This window comes from Erythrolamprus reginae, chromosome 5 (assembly GCF_031021105.1).
Source record: "Erythrolamprus reginae isolate rEryReg1 chromosome 5, rEryReg1.hap1, whole genome shotgun sequence".
In the NCBI taxonomy this organism is placed as follows: Eukaryota; Metazoa; Chordata; class Lepidosauria; order Squamata; family Dipsadidae; genus Erythrolamprus; species Erythrolamprus reginae.
In genome coordinates, this window is record NC_091954.1 from 27,296,527 (window position 1) to 27,317,507 (window position 20,981).

General features: G+C 37.9%; 1 protein-coding gene across 6 annotated transcripts in view; it reads left to right on the plus strand.

The window, feature by feature from the left end:
* The window catches only part of PRKG1 (protein kinase cGMP-dependent 1), a 1,199,739-nt gene that overhangs the window by 1,106,662 nt on the left and 72,096 nt on the right, over nucleotides 1-20,981 (plus strand). For all 6 annotated transcript variants that reach the window (XM_070752281.1, XM_070752276.1, XM_070752278.1 and 3 more), the window contains one exon: nucleotides 20,513-20,609. In XM_070752281.1, coding sequence (XP_070608382.1) covers nucleotides 20,513-20,609 — 97 coding nt within the window. The remainder of the gene's footprint in view (nucleotides 1-20,512; nucleotides 20,610-20,981) is intronic.

The following is a 20,981-nucleotide window of genomic DNA, read 5'->3' on the forward strand; positions in this document are numbered from 1 at the left end:
TCAATAAACATATTATTTTTTTAAAAAGTTAATTTATTCACAAAATCATATTTAGTTTCTTTTTAAATGCTAAGAACATTTAAAAAACCTTGTCAAATTTTTGTGGAGAAAAAGAGCTGTTACCGGCAATGGGAACTGTTGGTTCAGCCAAAGTAATTAATTTGTGTATCAGGTTAAATGGGGCCATATGTAAAAATAACTCCATTATGTTTGCATCTTTTCCCCTAAAGACATCCATATGAGTCTTCAGTAGTTTACGTCTTACATAAAGGAGCTCTGTTAATGCCAGTAATATCAAAGGTATTCTAACTTACCTTGCTGCCGGTTCACTTCCTCCTCTGCCTTTTGGCGTGCCTCACTGCAGACATGCGCAGTGCTGAAAAATAAAATATAAATTTAAAAAATCTTAAAAGCCAAAAACAAGATGGCAACTGCATGCAAAGTGCCGGAAACCTGACCTCTGCACATGCTCAGAAGAAAAATAAATAAATAAATAAAAAGATGGCAGCACCCACATACCAGCACCAACCAAATCTTCTGCATGATATCATTGTGACATCACCAGTCACTACCGGTTCAGGCAAACTGGTCCAAACCAGGAGGAACACACCTCTGAGTAATACCCTAGAGTAGTGATTAGCTTCAAGATTATATTCTTAATCTGTATTTGGGGAGGTTAAAATTTTTAGATTGATTGCATATTACCAGCTCTACACTGAAATGCAATATATACAGTATTTAACTACTTAATGGTGCAGATTGAGCAATATGGCAATATGGCAAATGAAGATCCACATAGTGGTTGTGGATGACACAGCTGGTTGCAACTCTTTAAAGCAGCTTTTTTCAGGATTGCATAGATGCTCTTTGCATTTCCAAAACACATTTTAAAGATCAGATCCATGGCATTTCCCAATCCTATTGGATTTGCATTGCAAGGATTTTTTTCCCCTCAAAAATTATGCTCTGAATGTGTAGACTGTGCTTACACAGCTGCCAAAAAACTATTGTGTATAAATTAGGCCTGTACCAAATGATTATTAATATGCTTACTTTGATGGGTACTGAATACGAATAGTTAATATTTGCTTTGAAATCTGCATATTTATTGCTACCAAACAACTGCTGCAGAAATGTTTGTCTGATTGCTTTTTTCCCCACCCGTGGTTTGATGTCCAATCTCTTTTCTCTCCCTTTTCTTTCCCTTATTATCCCTCTCAGTACTTCATTTGATTCAGCAGAGCAGTTGATATGAGTTTGTTTACTGACATATGAGACGTCATAACAGTAGGCTTGTCATCACTACTGGCCAAGCCAATCTTAGAAAATGCAGTTCAGACAAGGCAGGGTGCTAGCACTGAAAGCAGTGACATCCCTAATGGAAACAAGAGCTGGCACTGGAAGAATCGGAGGGCTATATCATAAAGACTAGGAAAAGTGTTTGGAATGAAACAATATAGCTTTGAGTCAGCCAACCTTAAAATAAATAAATTTGGTGGCCTGAACCATCCCCTCTCAGTCTTGAGGAGTTTGTGTTTTATTCCATGAACCGGGTGGTGTTTGCGGTGGTGTGTGTGCGTAATAATAAACCCACAGTGTTGCGTGACTCTTCCTGTGGAGAAATATGGATTTATGACAAACCAAGAATTGTACAGGTTTAATCAAGCCCTAATCAAGTTGTTGTGGCTCTGATGCAAATGTCACAGCTTTCAACTACAATCAATGGTGGGAATATTTGCAAGATGTAGTGACATATTAGGGTCATGTATGACTACATTAATCGAGCGTTTCATTTTAAATAAGTAGGGTACTAATATTGCAGTAATGTTACTCTTAAAACATCTTCAATAAATAACCGTTTGTGGGGTTTGCCACTGTGTTGCTTATTTGCATTTTAATATTTTATGAAACGTAAGATCGTCAGGTTGGTCCTGTTCATTTGGATTTTACAAATTCCCTAGTTCATCTCAGTTTCCATGGAAACTTGAATTCATGTGACAACAAGAGAATAAAGACAAGACAGTTCTTCAAGGATATAAATAATCTCAGTATTCCATGGATTATATACCTGTCAGAAACAATGAAGGGACTAATATTTTCAGCTGTGTGTTTACTAGAACTTAAAATTACAACATTGGGAGAGAAACCACAAAAGCGGCAAGGCCTAATGTCGCAGGCTGTTTTTGTTAATAGGCTGTGCTCTTAAATCCAGACAATGGATGAATATTTAGGGTTCTTGAAAATAGAAAAATGATATAAATTGATGCTACAGGCTGTCCCAGCTTTAATTAAATTAACAGCTTCTGTATTATCCTAAATAGTAGCCTAGGAGTTGATACAATTCTGTTGTGCAACTTTCCCCCTAATATTTGTTTTAATTATAAAGTGATGTTGGTCTGTAGTTATCGACAAGAGAGGAGTCTCCTTTTTTGAAGATAGGGATGACCATAGCTTTTGACCATAGTTTAGGAAGTGTGCTGGTTCTGAATGATTTTTCGAAGATTATGCTCAGTGGTTCTGCTATAGCAGAAGAGAGATTTCTTAAGTAATATGCACATAGACCATCTGGTCCGACTGATAGGGAAGGTTTAAGGTCATGTAATGCTTTTTCAACTCGGTCTTCATTGAAGTCTATTTGGGTTAGGTTACTCTTTATTTTTAGTATTTACTATGTACTGCTAACATGATTGTTGGATTTCCAGATTATCAAAATCCTAATTCCAGATTATAGTAATAACTTTTAAATATAGAGGGACTGGCAATAATTTTGAAAGCCTTTCTAAAATTATTGCAATATGATCTATGGGGGTCTGCCCTCTAGAAGCTACAATTAGTCCAAAATGTGGCAGTGTGAGTAGTTATAGGTGCTTCTTTTCAGGCCCTTATGAATAGATGTTGATATTCTGCAAACTGCAGTGGCTTTTAGTTAACTTTTGGGTGCAATTTAAAGTGCTTGAAAAATTATTTTCAGAGATTTTCATGGAAGAAAGAACAGGTTGTTTCTATGTAGGGCCATTTCCGCCGGGAGAATATTTCTATCCCACTGATTTGAATAGAGAAGACATACTATGAATCCCTTCATTGAAACAATGCCATCTGATCCATGTTAGTGCAGTGGTTATCATGCAGTTTTGATGGTTAACTCACTGCCCACTGTCAGGAGTTCGATTCTCACCAGCTCAAGATTGACTCAGCCTTCCATCTTTCCGAGGTCCATAAAATGAGGATCCAAATAGTTGGGATCAATATGCTGTCCATAGTGTTTTAGGGCCATCTCTAAGTGAATTACAAAATCTAAATGCTAAATACTATTGTTATCTTATCTCAGGCAACATGCCTTCTTAGTAGTGACCCCTATCTTATGGAATCTGTCACCATATTCCTGACACCTACTGGCCTATAGAAAGGCTGATAGAACCTTGTTCTTTTGGATGAGGTTGTCATTTCTACTTGAATTGCCATTTTAGTGATATTATTATTACCGGTATTATTGTTGTTGTTGTTGTTATTATTATTATTAGTAGTAGTAGTAGTAGTAGTAGTAGTAGTTGAAGTAGTAGTAGTTTAAAAGCAGTGGTTCTCTCCTCTTTATCTTAGGTTCTGTTGAATTGTCCGTAAGCTATTCAGAATCACTTGGATAAAATTGGGCAGTCCTACAAATGTTTTAAGTAAATAAATAGTTCATGGGTATACACCCGCGGCATCGCATTGCCATCACTTGACATTTCATAATGTTTTTCCCCTTCGCGGAAGTGGGGTGAGCTCCACTGTGCATGACGTATCCAGCCCATGGGCTGCCAATTTGGCATCCCTGAAATAGATACCCCAATAGAGACTTCAATTTCCAGAATTCCCAAGAACAATCATACTGGCAGGAAAATTCTGGTAAACCCCTTATGTGAAAATTGACAAGGTGGGAAAACATTGGTCTATATGAGTATTATAATAGCTTATATTCTGTACCCAGGTAATAAGCAGCCAACAGTATCCTAATGATTGGAGTAGTTGAACTGTAATCCTTCTCTTATGTTTTGCCACAAATGCCATTTCATACTATCATTTTCAAAATTTAATCTATTGTGTGGAGAATATGGTGTTACACATTTCAATACCATTAAAGAATGAGCAGCTGTATGTTTTTGTGATGTAGTGTGTAGTATATTCAAACTTTTCAAACGCATGTCCCAGCTGTATCTTGTAGAAACTGAAATTAATTTTGAACAACTATTTCTAATAATAAAGAACATAGAAATCATTAGGAGGAAGTATCAATTATCACTATATCCATTTAATGCAATTTAATTTGTCAACCTTGGCAATTTTCAACAGGGAATTCTATGAATTGAAGTTCAGCCATCTTAAAATTGCCAAAGTTGAGAAACACTGCATTTAAAGGTGCCTTTTTGAAGAGGCAATTGGACTTTCTGATTTTTCTTTGAAGATTTTTCACCTCTCATCCAAAAAGCTACTTCAGTTCTCTTCACAGCTGAATCTCTACAGACATTTCATTCAATGAAAAATTTGATCATCCAATGAAAAACAAGTATAAGATGAAAAGTTATTCCAAAGTATGTCTTTGATTAAGTCCCCTCCAACATCAAAGATAATGGAAATATTATCAAAAAATATAAAAAATATCTACCATTTCTTCACAAATACTAAAAATATTTCAATGTGGTTCATGTGACATATAAATAAAATCTTCTCTAAACTGAAATCAAAGACCATATGTGTTCCTCAAATGTTTTTAAACTGCTTCTGTGTAGATTTTGCTGTTGTTCCTGCATTCATTTTTAAACATATTTTTAGAGTTTTATTATTGCATTTTTGTTTAAATAAAACATATAAATCAATATTTTTGGGGAGCATAGACTAAAAATGTAAAACTTGAAAACAATAAAATTTGATCTCTAACTATGTTTAAAAGGTATTACTACTGAAGCACATGTGGAATGCAGTATTTTCTGAAAAATTCTGCTTTTTAAAATTGGTTGAATTATTTACATATTATTATTATTATTATTATTATTATTATTATTATTATTATTATTTTTTCAGCATTATGCTGGCATAATAATAATAATAATAATAATAATAATAATAATAATAATAATATTCAAATAATTCAATTATCATATTATTATTATTGTTGTTGTCGTCGTCGTCATCATCATCCTTAAAAGGAAAATATATCAGCTGGATTAAGTTTGCAGGAAGACTTATATTTTCTTTCTAAAAAACTGGAACATGTTTGCCCCCAAGTGGAAGTTTAGAAAAATACTATACCCAGGATGGTTGTTACAAGGCAGCTTTCTAAAACAAAAAAAACATTCAAACATATTTCAAAAGCATTATTTCACAATATTAGCAACTATGTTTTATTTTATATCAGTTATTACTGGGCCTCATTTATTTTATGCTATTATTACCTTATAATATGTGAATTAAGAATGCCAATTTTTATGCATCAACAGTAGATATTATTGCCCAATTTTAAATGATCGAAAATGTTTTGCCTCCTGCATTCTGGACTTCAAAAGGAAAACAAAAGCCAATAAGCTACTTAAGAAGAAATCAAAAGGTCTGCGTTACACAGAATTTATACTTCAATTACTCAAATCCTAGTTGCTCTGCTTGCAAGCAAACCTCCTAGTGGTTTTAAACAAACCCAGTACTAATTTAGAAACATACTTCTTTAATTTTTCAAATCCTGTTTCTAAGGCGGCTTCTCTGCAATGTGAATCAATATAAATGGGAGACAGGCCCTAACCTAGTCTTGTAAGTTTGAAAAGAATGAAAAAAGAGGGAAGATGTAATAGATTGACCTTTACAAGGGATATATGCAGTTGGACTAGGCACGTGATGGTGGACCTATGGCACATGTGCTACCTGTGGCACACAGAGCCATATCTGAGGGCACACAAGGCATGGCCCTATGTCAGCTCCAGCATGCATATGCGTGAGGGTCAGCTGATTTTCGGCCATCCGGAGGGCGGGGGTTGGAGGTTGTTGTCACCCTCCCAAGCTTCAGAAAGCCTCCAGAGCCTGGGGATGGCAAACAACAGGGTAGGCCCATTGGGCCCGGTTTTTGCCATCCACAGGATGGGGAGGGTTAAAAATGGACCAACGGGCCTACCGGAACTCCAGTGAGGCCTGCGTGCATATGTGTGGGGACAGCATGGAGTGGTTGTGTGTGCATGTGGGGGAGAAGGCATTGCATTATGGCTGTGGTCACGTAAACGCATGCTATCATGTGTGTGCACACCTTTTTAGAACCCAAGCTAAGGTGAACAGATGTCCCACTTTCCATGGGACAGTCCTGCTTTTTCATAATCTGTCCCGCATCCCACACCATTTCAAAAATGTCGCAATTTTCTTCCTTCCTCCCTCCTTCCCTCCCTTCCTCTCCTCCCCTCCCTCTCTCTCTCCTCTATGGTGATGGCGGATGGAAACGGCAAAGCATCTTGGGGTCATCCTGGGCGGGTTGTACTTCCTGTGTCTCCCATCTCAGGGTAGGCCTCGCGCTCATGATGAGCTTCTTGAAGAACTCTTCTTCAGAACCGAGTGAGGGGATCTGGCTGCAGCAACCCATTACTAAGGCCATGCTCACAGGACATGGCCTGGGCACCGGCAGCCTTTACATCGCCAAGAGGTGAGGGCGTATATATATATGTGTGTGTGAGGGCTCGGAGTCCTCAGAGAGGGGCAGCATACAAATCTAATAACATTATTATTATATTATTATTAATATATGCACCCGAGGAGACCTGCAGAACTCCCTGCCACTGGCAGGAATACAAGAGATAATCCTAAAACTGGCCTTTTTTTCGGAGGAGGAAGAGGAGGCGACCGGGCCTGGGATTTCATCCGGTGTCAGATTTTTCCAAACCTGGCACCCTCCAGATTGGGTGCCTGCAGCTCAGAAATGCTGCCCGATCACAATATAACTGCACTTTCAATTAGTAATAATGGGCCCTCCTGGCTGGATGCGATTTCTACATGGTCCTCCAGAGAGAAAGGGAGGGAGGATGAGAGAGAGAGAAAAATATTTTTTTTTTTGCAATACCCTCCTCCCCCCTCCCTCCCCTCAATGGTGTCCCTCTTTAGCAATGTTAAAATCTGATCACTTTAACCCAAGTAAAAAAAAGTTTCACCATCACTGGACTAGGCTGAGCTTCCTTGTTAGTGATTGTTCTTAATGCTATAATATTTGATTGGACAGATTTTTCTAGTTCATAGATCCTCATGTAAGGATGTTTTTCCCTTGCTTTTAACTTCTTTCTGTTTCAAAGTTGCAAAGAACACTTCCTAAAACTGATCCTTCAGTGGTCAAAGACTGGTATTAGTATTAGTAGTATTAATAACATTTCCCCACAGATACAGTGGTTGCTATCTTCAATGATGATGTATTTTTCTTCAGTGAAATAGTCCTTAGATAATTAGCAATAAATGAAGTTGCATTCTCTATGGGAGGGCGGGGAGTCTACTTGCAGATTTCTATCCACAGAGGAAGTTAGTTTTTCTAAGAATAATGCCTTTTTCCCAATGAAACCAGACAGTGCTTATCCTCAGCATTATTTCACATTCTTAAGAAAATTGCTTCTGTGCATCATTAGACTATAAGTTTAAAAAAACCCAATAAAAATAACTGATCCTTCCTTGGTTATTGTGTTGGAAAGCAGAGAAACAACTTATGTGGCCTTCAGAACTAATTATTCCTGTATGGAAATTATTGTTTTTAAAGATCCATTTATATGAAATGGATAAAGCATCTCATCAGAGAAATAGCAAAACACAAACTTATCAATACAGTTTTGTGTCAGCGCTTCCCAAACTCTTTTTTTTTTCTTACCCGAAATCACTTATCAGAAACTTCTTTTTAACCATTGTAGGTAAAGTGCTTTTAAGTCAATTTAAATGTCCATGTTGTGGTTGGGTTGTAAAGGGCTTGTATGTCATTGCCTAAAAAAAAAAAATACTTTTAGCCAATTTTGGATAATTTACCCATGTTTGGGAAACATTGGTTTAAAGCAACCAGGATGTCAAATAAAAAATATATACTTACGGTATGTCAAAAAATATTTTGAAATTAGGTGGCTTATACATTCAAATAAATAAATATTGTTGAATTTTATAATAAATTGGATAATCAAGGAGAAATATTATTTAGGCTCATCAAGAAGGCTAACTTTGCATTAGTCATTCTCTTTCAGCCCAAATCACCTCACAATGTTGTTTTTGTGGGGGGGGGAGGAGGAAGTGTGTTGGATATGTTCACCATCTTGAGTTATTTGTAAAAATGATTGCCCTTTTTCTGGATAAGTATGGAACATTAACCTGTTTTTGATAATGTACACAATGAAAGATATAGCAGGAAAAATTATATTTGTTGGAAAATAAAATCTTCATCTTAATCAGATATCGTTATTTAAATGTAGCCACCATGAATTTTAAACTTGTGTAATAGTGAATTCTCTATTCCCAGTCTGTCTTCTATGAATTCTGTATATTTATTAGCAAAGTTGTTCCCCCCTAATTTTAAATGGAATTTTTTTTTAACCTGGAATAGGTTGAACCTTTAGCCAAAGGAAGCCTTCTAAGCAATGCAATATAATTTGTTCCCCACTGCCATTTCAATCAATATGTAATTATTAACATGAAAAGCAGGAGAAATAAACATGTAGCAAGCTGTTAGGTTATGCCTCACAGACAGATTGTATGTGATTTTTTTTCTTCAATTTTTACCTCTTCTTAAAAAGGCAAAAAGGAGCAATTAAGTTATTCAGCAGAGCATTCCTGTTGCTGTGGTAAACATCCAGTTATGCAAGCAATGTCATTTTTCAGTCTCCAGTTTAGAGACAAGGGACCCATCAAGTATTTACATGCTTAGATGATCAGATTTTTAACTTCATGGCCTCTAATTAACAACACACATCACAGTTATGTGCTTCTGAGACTGGATAAAGGGATAAGAAAGTTTTAAGAATGCAGTTGCCCAATTAGGTGCTCCAATTTACAAAAAAAAAATATACAATATATATAATTTTTATGCGGCAGCCTTGGTTTTTCATTTAGTAAAATATTTTAATTTGTTCAATTCATTAAATTGATTTGGATGCTATTATACAACCATCACACACATGCAAGCAATCACCAATAAATGGAATGGCAATGAAGCTACTGGAGATTAACACTCATTATTAGATGCCTTTCCTTTTCTGATGCTATTTTGACAGGTGACTGTAGTTTTCTAAAAGACTACAGAATGACACCGAAATATATTTAATTTCAATAAAAAGCATTTGCTTAAAAATGTAGGGCTTAGGAGAAACTCTTAAAATGAATTATTTGGGCTTTCGTTCATTTTTTGTCATCATCTTATATTTAGGAAGGCCATGTAGAGATTCATACATCTCACTGGTAACATAGACCTCAATTTTCAAAGAATGCTTGGACAGCTTTGTGGCATAAAATAGCTTCTATGCTGAAGTTGTAAACTGGTAAGTAAGAATAATGACAAATATTAAAATGATAGGGGCCATTACAGCTTTCAGATCAGCTTTTTGTATACAGTTGAAAGCCTTAGTAAATATTCATTGGTTGGATCCAAATTAGCCATGCATAAAAGATCTGTTGAAATCAATGGAAAGTATTGGCCATAACATATTTTCCATTTCATTCTAATGGATATTGATTATTTTGTCTAGGAAATGCTTTCGGCCTTTGGGATATGCCTTGGCGTGATGATATTATATGTTTTAGTCTTATGCTAGCTAGTGTTTCATTTTTAGGTTTTGAAAAATAGTAGCTTACAGGATTTAATTTCCCCTTAAATTGTCTTTTCCCATTCCCTTTCCACCTTTACGTCTTTAACTGTGGCATTGGTTAAAGTCACAGAATATTTAGAGGCTTTGACTGGCTGATCATACATAATCAATAATATTAAACTCTATATTTATTTATTGATTGATTGATTTGATTTGATTTGATTTCTATGCCACCCTTCTTAAGGCTACTCAGGGCAGTGTACAACATTATAAATGGAACATTATGTAAAGAAATCTAAATTATTATAAAATTATACAAATTACAAATTTCTAAAAAGTATTCAAAAATTCATATACAGTCGTGCGCATTCATCCAATTCAATCATACACAGTATTGTCCAAAGACAGTAGGTCTTAAGAAGGAGGGAGGGGGTGGTACATATCTCTGGAGGGAGTTTGTTCAAGAGGGCAGGGCCACCACAAAGCAGGCTCTTCCCCTAGGCCCTGCCAGCCAACATTGTCTGGCTGACGGGACCTGGAAAAGGCCAACTCTGTGGAACCTAACCGGCTGCTGGGATACATGAGACAGAAGACAGACCCAAAGATAATCTGGTCCAAAGCCATGTAGTATGCTGTATCTTTTTCAAAGTTGTCTGAATTTTTTTTTTCTAAAGATCAATTAATTAGCCATTTTGATCTAGTGATTTTAAGGTGCCAGGCTAGAAACCAGAAGTTCTAGTTCTGCCTTAAGCATGAAAACTGGCTGAATTATTTCAGGCCAGTTACTGTCTCTCAGCCCAACTCACATCATAGGGCTGCTATGGTGGAAAAAATAGGAGGAAGAAAGTTACGTATGTTTGCCACCTTGAGTTATTTACTAAAACATAATAAAAGTAGGATAAAAACAAACAAACCTCTAAAATTGAATGCCTCATTTTACTAAAATCAAATGATAGCCTCTATTCAACCTCAGTACCAGGAATACTCCTTCCCTCCCTCCCTCCCCCCTTTCTCTTTCTATCTCTCTCTCACTTCTAAATAGCATCCAAAACTAAATCAGAATCCAAGGCAAAGTATTCCTCAAAGTTCCAATTTATTAGCAGAGTCATGTTGGCACATCTGAGAGAAACCCGAATGTGATGTCCCAGGGGTTTCTCCACCCAGTTGAAAGTTTGAGACCTTATTCCCACAGACCCAAGTCCATCCTGTTGATCAATCTTCATCTGACAACTTGGCAGCAACTCCCATCTCCTTCCTTGCAGGTGCAGGAGTGCAAAGACAAAAGATAAGCTTGGCAATCGAGAATAAATTTATTATGCCTACACACAGATATCCTCATGCAATTACTCCTCCCAAATTCCCACAGCAAAGAATATATTTTAAAATAGCATAAAGTGTAGCAGGCCAAAGACACCAAGTAAAATGGCTTTGGCCCCTCATACTCTGTTTAACTGATAATTGCAATAATCTAACAGGGAGGTGACAAGGGCATGAGTGACTGTGAGAAGAACCTCCTGATCCAAGTAGGGTCACAACTGGTGTACTAGTTGAACTTGTGCAAAAGTCCCCCTAGCTACAGCTGTCAAATGAGTGTCTAGGACCATGATGGCAAATCTATGGCTTGGGTGCCACAGGTGGCACACGGACCCATATCAGAGGGCACATGAGACATTTATTTATTTATTTATTTATTTATTTGTTTGTTTGTTTGTTTGTTTGTTTGTTTGTTAGATTTGTATGCCGCCCCTCTCTGTAGACTCGGGTACAGGGATACTTTGCCCTGTATCAGCTCCAGCATGCATGCGCGTGCTGGCCAGCTGATTCTCAGCCTTTGGAAAAGCCATTTCTCCCTTTGGACACTTGAAAGCCCTGGAGGCCCCCTCCTCCAGGAGTAAATCTCAAATGAGGCCTTGTTAACAACAATCTAACATTTTATGTGCTTGTGTATTGCTGTGGTTGAACCTGAAGTATTTATTGACAGGTGAGACATTGTAGCAAATGTTTTTATGTATTATGCTTAATTCAGACCCAAAACAGTGAAGTTTTAAATTGTGTAAGCCTAAAATTTCAAGTCTGGTGGCATAAGCTATAGTATTCTGTTATGGGCAGAGGAGTGGAGAACTCTTCTTGTGAAATATCTCTGGGTTCCAGACAGATGACTGTACTCAACTCTAGCAAAAATTTTGTATACTGTAGTTTGCTGTTCAATATTACACAAGATTAGGTTAACTAATTTTCATGCTTTTACCATGAACTCTGGCACTTAGATCGTTAGAGATGATTACTCCAAAGTCCTTGACAGAGTGAGGGTCATCTACAAGTTTGTATTCACCCAGCTTGTATTTTGTGTTTTGATTCTTTTTTTTTTTTGCCAATGTGTAAGACAGAGCATTTGTTGATTGAGATTTGGAATTGCCAATTGTTTCACCATTCTGACAGATAGTTAAGGTCTTTTTGTAGGGTAGCAGCATTGTTGGTGGTATTGAAGAGTATTACATCATCAGCGAATATCTCTCTCTCTCTCTCTCTCTCTCTCTCTCTCTCTCTGTCACACACATACACAGAGAGAGATGGGGGAGGGAAAGAGGATGAGAGCAGGAAGGAAATTTTAATACAATAATTGGCTTATAGCTAGGTTGTATCAGTCCATTGACAGAATATTTTCTCTTCTGGGGAGGCTTCAAGAGTGGAAAGAGATTCTTGTTCAGGCATTCCTTCTTTTCATTCAGCTTTTCGATTGGGGAATTGTTGAGATAGTTTTGAAACTCTTTTTTTTTTAACCTCCTACCTATTTACTACTACTTTTTGCAACTGGAATTATTCATGGGATGTGAATAAAATATTATCCTTTCTAGGCATAGATAACCAACCTAGTCAAGGATATTTTGTAACCAAAGTGAGCTTCATTTTATTTAATTTTTTGGGACCGGTGACTGTTTATCTCCAATGTGATACGTAACAATGTATCAAGAAAGTAATTAACTGTGATAAAGCCTTCCAAATTGAATGCCATTACAATAATGAAAGATTCAATTTTTATTTAATTATATTTTGACTTTTGATAAAAAATGAGCAGACTACGGTGTGAAAAAATCCAAATCTATGCCTTCCCCCCCCCCAGTGATGCAACATTATCTACACAATCTCCCCAAACAAACATTTCCATAAAATTGGAATTTATAATATAATGGAAGGGGAGGATTTGTAATATCAAACACTGTAATCTCATTTAAATTTTAACCTAGTCCACGCTTTGGGTGGAGGGGGTATGAGCACCCAAAAGTTCTGCACTCAAATACTAAACTATAATGGCCTTTTCTGTTAATAGCCTGAAGATAAGGCTGTCGGAGGAAGAATATAGAGATGGGACAGCTAATATCAGCTGTGACAGAGCTCAAAACCAGATTAGTAATTATAGCAAATAAATGTGACAGTTGTAACACTGCAGTTAGAAATAACACAGTATCACAGATGTTAAGAAATAACAAGGAGAATCATAATCATAAAAGCGATAAAATAAATACTGGCCCTTTTGGACATCTAATCCAACCCTCTTCTCAGTGCAGGAGCAAAAATCAAAGCAGCCACAAGCATGAATGGGTGAATGGGAAACCATCACTTCTCTGGATAACTGAGAACAAATCTTGATATTAGAAAGGGATTTTTTCTCTTTTTTTCCATAATATTTTTTATTTTGTTTTATAATACATATTCAATTTTTAATTTAAACAATGTGCTGTCAGAGTGCCTATCTATCAGTATTATACTTTCAAATTAAATTATATTCGTTTCATAATATTTTAACCTTTTTAACATCTTCCATTTTAATATTAATCATGAAGCCGTCGAATCAATTATTTTTCTGTTTACTTTCTCATATTTATCATATTTCCCCCAGTTTTACAATCAAGACCATATTTCCTCTTTCCTCTCCTCCTCTCCCTTCCTACTTCCGCCCTCTTCTCCTCTCCTTCTCCTTTCTCTCCTTCACCATTTCCATCTCTTCCCTTTCTTTCCCTCTCTTCTTTTCCCTCTCTATCTTTTGGAAGGGCTTCTTCCTTAATATCCAATCAGAACTTGCCTTTCTGTAACTAAACCCCGTCTGAAGGTTGTGTGACATATTTTCGGATATCTGAAGATGTCACCTATATCTCCTCTCAGCCATCTTAAGACTAAATGTTTTCATTGCCTCCACTATCTCTTTGTAGAGTTTAGTTTCTAATCCCTGATGATCCTTGTCTTTTTCTGGTCTTGTTGTATCTTGTTTGTTTGATTATTTTTTTAACAGTGGTTTTTAGAGTACAGCACTTGAAGTGGGACCTGACCAGTGCAGGATAAAACAAAACAATTCCTTCCCTTGAGCTGGAAACTATTCTAAAGAAAATGGAGTTGCAAGTTAGGACAGAAGGTTCTTTGGAGGTCTTCTACTACAATCTTAAATCAAGGGCAGGCATTCCTGACCATTACAAAACAAAATGGAGCCCATTTGAGTTCGGAACCCTCTTTGTAACTTCCACTCATTCATTATTGTATTATTCTTGGTGGGATTGCAAGCTTAGCTTTCTCTTCTTTAGGTTACAGTTACACAGATGCACAATTGTTCATAAGATTTATGTGCTTGGCCTTTCATCATTTTTGTTGTGGAGCTTTGCAGTAATGATGATTACTATCAGAACTAGACACAGTATTCTAAGATACTGTTTGACCAGTGAAGCTTAGGACAGAAGTATAAAATCTCATGATTTCAACACTATTGATGCAGGCAAGGTTGCATTACATTTTTCCAACTGCAGCATACTGGTGGAACATGCTTAATTTCTCTTAATCCTACTGCCAAGCCAGGTACATCCTATTATATACCTGTGCATCTACCAATGCAGAATCCTATATTTCTCATGACTGAACTGCATTTTATTGGAAAGGCATGTTACTGAATTGTACATATGACTGGATTGGTTATTAATTTATTTTTATTTCCCTAGAGAATTGCCCCAACTCCATTTGATTTTTTTACATAGAAACATAGAAGATTGGCGGCAGAAAAAGACCATCTAATCTGCCCTTATACTATTTCCTGTATTTATCTTAGGGTGGATACATGTTTATCCCAGGCATGTTTAAATTCAGTTACTGTGAATTTACCAACCACGTCTGCTGGAAGTTTGTTCCAAGGATCTACTACTCTTTCAGTAAAATAATATTTTCTCACATTGCTTCTGATCTCTCCTTCAACTAACCTCAGATTGTGCCTCCTTGTTCTTGTGTTCATTTTCCTATTAAAAACACTTCCCTCCTGAACCTTATTTAACCCTTTAACATATTTAAATGTTTTGATCATGTCCCCCCTTTCCCTTCTGTCCTCCAGTCTTTCCTGATAAGTTTTAAGTTTCCTAAATTAAACCCTCACTTTTAAATTTTCTTCTGTTGTTTTCAGTAATTTTTTCTATCTTATTATTTTAAATATCATTGCTGTCTTCTAGACTATTAGCCATTGATAAACATAATGAAATAGATTTAGGCATATCACCCCTCTTGACTATGTTTCAAGCTTGTGACCCTATGTTCTTTACAATTCAGATATAAAGAGATTTGTGAAGTGATATTCCATTTGATAGTTGTTTAGTTGTCTAAACCTTTTCAGATGCACATCTTGACAGGAACATAATTATCAATAAGCAGCAATGTGAAACAAGGTTATTAAATGAACTAGAACAGGCTCAACTTTGATTAGTTTCCAAAATGAGATGCAACAGAATGGCCACAAATGCAAGGTTATTGAAAGGCTCCACGGATGCAAGGTTATTGAAAGGCTGCAGAAGAACTGAACTGAAATGTTTTTTCCAGAGCTTTTCATTTCATTTCATTTCATTTCATTTATTTAGATTTGTATGCCACCCCTCTCCGCAGACTCGGGGCGGCTCACAACAGAATAACAGAAGACAATTTCAGCAAATCTAAATTTCTACTAAAAACATTTTAAAAACCCCATTTTCTAAGCACACATACATACACACATACCATTCATAAATTGTATATGCCCGGGGGAGATGTCTCAGTTCCCCCATGCCTGACGACACAGGTGGGTCTTAAGGAGTTTACGAAAGGCAAGGAGAGTAGGGGCAGTTCTAATCTCCGGGGGGAGTTGGTTCCAGAGGGTCGGGGCCACCACAGAGAAGGCTCTTCCCCTGGGGCCCGCCAACCAACATTGTTTAGTTGACGGGACCCGGAGAAGGCCCACTCTGTGGGACCTAATCGGTCGCTGGGATTCGTGCGGCAGCAGGCGGTCTCGGAGATATTCTGGTCCAGTGCCATGAAGGGCTTTAAAGGTCATAACCAACACTTTGAATTGTGACCGGAAGTTGATCGGCAACCAATGCAGACTGCGGAGTGATGGTGAAACATGGGCATACCTAGGTAGGCCCATGACTGCTCTCGCAGCTGCATTCTGCACGATCTGAAGTTTCCGAACACTTTTCAAAGGTAGCCCCATGTAGAGAGCATTACAGTAGTCGAACCTCGAGGTGATGAGGGCATGAGTGACTGTGAGCAATGAGTCCCGGTCCAGATAGGGCCGCAACTGGTGCACCAGGCGAACCTGGGCAAACGCCCCCCTCGCCACAGCTGAGAGATGTTTTTCTAATGTTTTTCTAAACAATTCCCCTGCTGTAATTCCTTGCTTTGTTTCTCTTTCCACAAATTCTCTCCATTGTCTCCATGGGGTCAAAATTACACAACTTCTGCCCTTCTCATTAGCATAACTAATGGAAGGGCCAAGGTGGTGCAGTGGTTAGAGTGTAGTACTGCAGGCTACTAGCTGACTGCTAGCTGCAGTTTGGCTCAAGGTTGACTCAGCCTTCCATCTTTCTGAGGTGGATAAAATGAGGAACCAGATTGTTGGGGCAACAGGCTGATTCTGTAAACTGCTTAGAGAAGGCTGTAAAAGCACTGCAGTATATAATAGTATATAACTCTAAGTGATATTGCTATTGCAGACAATGGAAACCAGAGCTTCCAAATTGTGACCTGATAGTTCCATTGTGGCACTGTTGATGGCTCATAAAGTTTAGAGAAGAATGGGAACAGCATGAGCAGCAACCATCACACATTCTAGAACTTTTCCCCTCCAGTCTTACCAGAAATGGGAAGAAAAAGAGTAAGGAAGAAGCAATTGCAGTTTCAGACACAAAATACTGAGGCTGTGCTGGTGATCACTTTCACACCTTTCCAACAAAGATCTCTATTCTCTGGAACCAGAATATGTGTCAGAGTTCCAAGTAATAAATCCATTGCAAGCAAGACTCTGAAGCAATTGAATCCCTCAAAGAACACTGTTATTGGAAATGTCATATTGACACATATCTGGTGAAAAACGACTCTGAAAACTGCTGTGGTTTTCACCTTAGTAAAAGTAAAACTTTTTCTATTTTTTCCAAACAATCAGTCACAAGGTCCAATCGCCCTACAGTCCAACAACTGAGTGATACCAGGTGTGAGAATATCCTTGGTTCTCAAGAGAAGGTGTTTTGCTTTAGCTATAAAATTCCCTCTATCTAAAATCCATTCTCCCTGTCCCTCAGCTTCAGTGGCAACACTGAAGCGAACAAAATCGCTTCGGCCAGGCCAGCTTATGGTTTGACAGCATGTTCCTATTCATGAGTTATGGCAATCAGTCATATGATCAAGATTCCCTTGGTGTTTAGTGCTTCAACATAGGAAACAGATCCCACAAGTAATAATGGAGTATATATTATTGATATAGGCTGTGGTAACAAAATCTTGAAAGCCTAAAAATAATTTTAGAGAATATTTAGAGGGGTTTCTTTTTCTTTGTTTTACTTCTGTTCTGAAATCATTCATTTATTCATTCATTCATTCATTCATTCATTCATTCATTCAATTTCTAGGCCACCCTTCTCCTGAGACTCAGGGCGGCTTACAACATGGTAATACTTAATAACAATAGAAATCAAAATTTACTAAAACATGACCTATACCCTATAAAACTTTAAAACAATTAAATTAGTCCACCAATCCATTCATTCCATACAAATCCTAATCACGCTTCCTTTCAACCAATGAATAATAGGGGCTGGAGAAAGATGGTCAGGCTTAACAGCTCCATGCCTGTTGGCATAGATGTGTTTTTAAGCTCTTCCCGAAGGCCAGGAGAGTGGGTACAGTACGAATCTCTGGGGGTAACTGGTTCCAGACGGTCAGGGTTACCACACAGAAGGCTCTTTCCCTAGGGCCTGCCAACCAGCATTGCTTGGTTAACAGGACCTCGGGAAGGTCAACTCTGTGGGCCTTAACCAGTCGCTGGTTAACCTTAATCGACCTTCCTGAGGAAAGAGATGACCCTATAGGTAATCAGGTCCTTTTGCTAACAGCTCTCCATAGTTCTCCAAGGTCACCTCTATTATTCTCTATACTTGGTTAGGAACATGGGTCTTTGTGTTTGTTTGTTTGTTTTTCGTTATTTCCTCCTCTTTTTTTCCTTTTATTTAGCCTTATAGTTATTCAATTAAATGATAGGTGTTTAAAAGGCTGTACAATTGCTCGCACAGCTGCATGTTGCACGATCTAAAGTTTCCGAACACTTTTCAAAGATAGCCCCATGTACAGAGTGTTGCATGAGTGACTGGGAGCAGTGACTCCCTGTCTAAATAGGGCCGCAATTGGTGCACCAGGCGAACATGGGCAAATGCCCTCCTCGCCACAGCTGAAAGATGATGTTCTAATGTTAGCTGTGGATCGAAGAGGATGCCCACGTTGCGGACCCTCTCCGGGGGGGGGTCAGTAATTTCTCCCCCAGAGAGATGGAATTGTCCTTGGGAGGCAAAACCCACAGCCACTCTGTCTTGATCCTGTTGACACCCATCCAGACCATAACAGCCTCCAGGCACTGGCACATCACTTCCACTGCTTCACCAACTGGACATGGGGTGGAGATGTACAGCTGGGTGTCATCAGCGTACTGATGACACCTCACCCCATTCCCTTGGATTATCTCACCCAGTGGTTTCATGTAGATGTTGAATAGTAGGGGGGAGAGGACTGGCCCCTGAGACACCCCGCAAGGGAGAAACCTAGAGGTCGACCTCTGATCCCCCACATCGACTCCGATCGGCCAGAGAGGTAGGAGGAGAACCACTGCAGAACCGGGCCTCCTACTCACAACCCCGCTAGTCGTCGCAGAAGGATACCATGGTCAATGGTATTGAAAGCCGCTGAGAGGTCAAGAACTACCAAGACAGAGGATAAACCCCTGACCCTGGCCCGCCAGAGATCATCCATCAGCGCGACCAAAGCAGTTTCCGTGCTGTAGCCAGGCCTGAACCCTGACTGCGGAGGGCTTAGATAATGTATTCTTTCTCTACCCATATATTGTCAAGTGTTCTTTCTTTAAGCTCCTCTTATTTCTTCTTAAACTGGGAGAGGTAGCTCTTCGTACAGGAAGCCATCTCAAAAGGTTCTAGCCCTAGCAACAGAGCACCTAGGTCATTTTTCCATGGTAGAAAATTAATCTTCACAAAACTGCTGGCAACCTCCTTTAGAGAACCAGCAGAATTATGTTTTAGATAAAACATGAACATTAAAAAAGAATTAAAGAGCTTTTTAAAAATCCTATCAGTGAGCATGATAGAAAAACACATCTACATAACTTACATTACTTTGGAATAATGGAGCTAAGAGTCTGTAGACCAAGCACCCGTCATTGATTTTCACTTCATTTTGCCCCTTGGTTAACCTGCTAATCTTATGAATAGCCAGTTTCAAAATAATGAAAAAGCTTTAGCTTTCTACGTGCATTTTGGAACACTCTGCTCAGAAGAACAAAGGTATCTTTAGAAAACCTGTTCGTGGGTTAGGCTTCCCCCCTTCAGCAAGGTATTTCCCATACTGAAGTTCAGTGAGTAGATGGAACATCCTCCTCAGTTTACCCCCATAGCCTTTCTAAAAATATCATAATCCCTAGCAAGACACTATTTTAAGAGTTTCATGTTTAAGGGGTATATCCATGGGAGGCTTATTTTTGGCATCTGTGCATGTGTCAGTTTCAGATGGCTTGCATAGCTAGTACTGTGTACATTTTTATTCAGAGCTACTTCACACAGTCTAAAGGGAACACTTTGGGATTTAAGGACCACAACTTTAAAAGTGTAGGGTATAGAAAAATGTTCTTTTCGAAACAGTAGTGTGTGCCTGAAATAATTCCTTTCAGCGGGCCGTATACCATTTTCTCAGCTTATTGGATCTGATTTTATAAAACCTGGCTGAGATTTTTCTCCAGGGACCTTAATGATCTTGCCACTTTCAATAAACATTCATAGAAATTCTGGCAGCTTCTGCAGAAGGGAAACTCATATAGAAGACTTTTATCTTCACAAAATATTAAAATATATACAGTATGAAAAAATCTTCGCCAGAAGACTAAAAGAAACTGTCAAGATGTGAAATTCAATTGATATGTGCAATTGAATTATAACACAAAATGGTCATATTACAGATATGCTGTCTGGACATTTGGTTCTTTCATTCTGAAAAAAAAAGAGAGCGAGAAATCACTAGATTTAGAATGTGAATATGGGACCAATGGATGAGAAAACAAAGACTTTTTAAAAGACAAAGATGGAAATTAAAGTGGTATCTTCCAGTCAACATGTTCTTCATTTTGGAACAGAATTACATAGCACTCATGTCTACACCTCTAAGAAATTTCCATTTTTTCACATTAAAAAATCCAGATATGAAGCCGAAGCTGCCTTCTTTGCCAACCTGAAGCTGTCTGACTTCAACATCATTGACACTCTTGGAGTTGGAGGTTTTGGCAGAGTTGAACTGGTAAGTAACTTTTAAAAATAATTTCTAGACATGCAATATCTGTGTGGGATTTTTAAATTATTTTTTTGGTTTAGTGGTAGATTTGAGGTAAATACCGCATCCTAATACAGAATGAAAGATAAATATTATAAAGAGATGCTAATAAAGTTATCAACCACTGCAGAACTTTCTATTCAACTTTATACAGTAGTACATAAAAATGAAATTGAATAAACCCTGTGGCTGGTATGCAATTTCTAGTATGTCTTTATTCATACTAAAACTAGAAAAAACATGGCTCAAGCAATATATTAAAACAAGGATTCCTATGGGTTCTGATAGAATTTAAGAGGATCTGATTAGATAGACAGATGATAAATGGAAGATAGATAG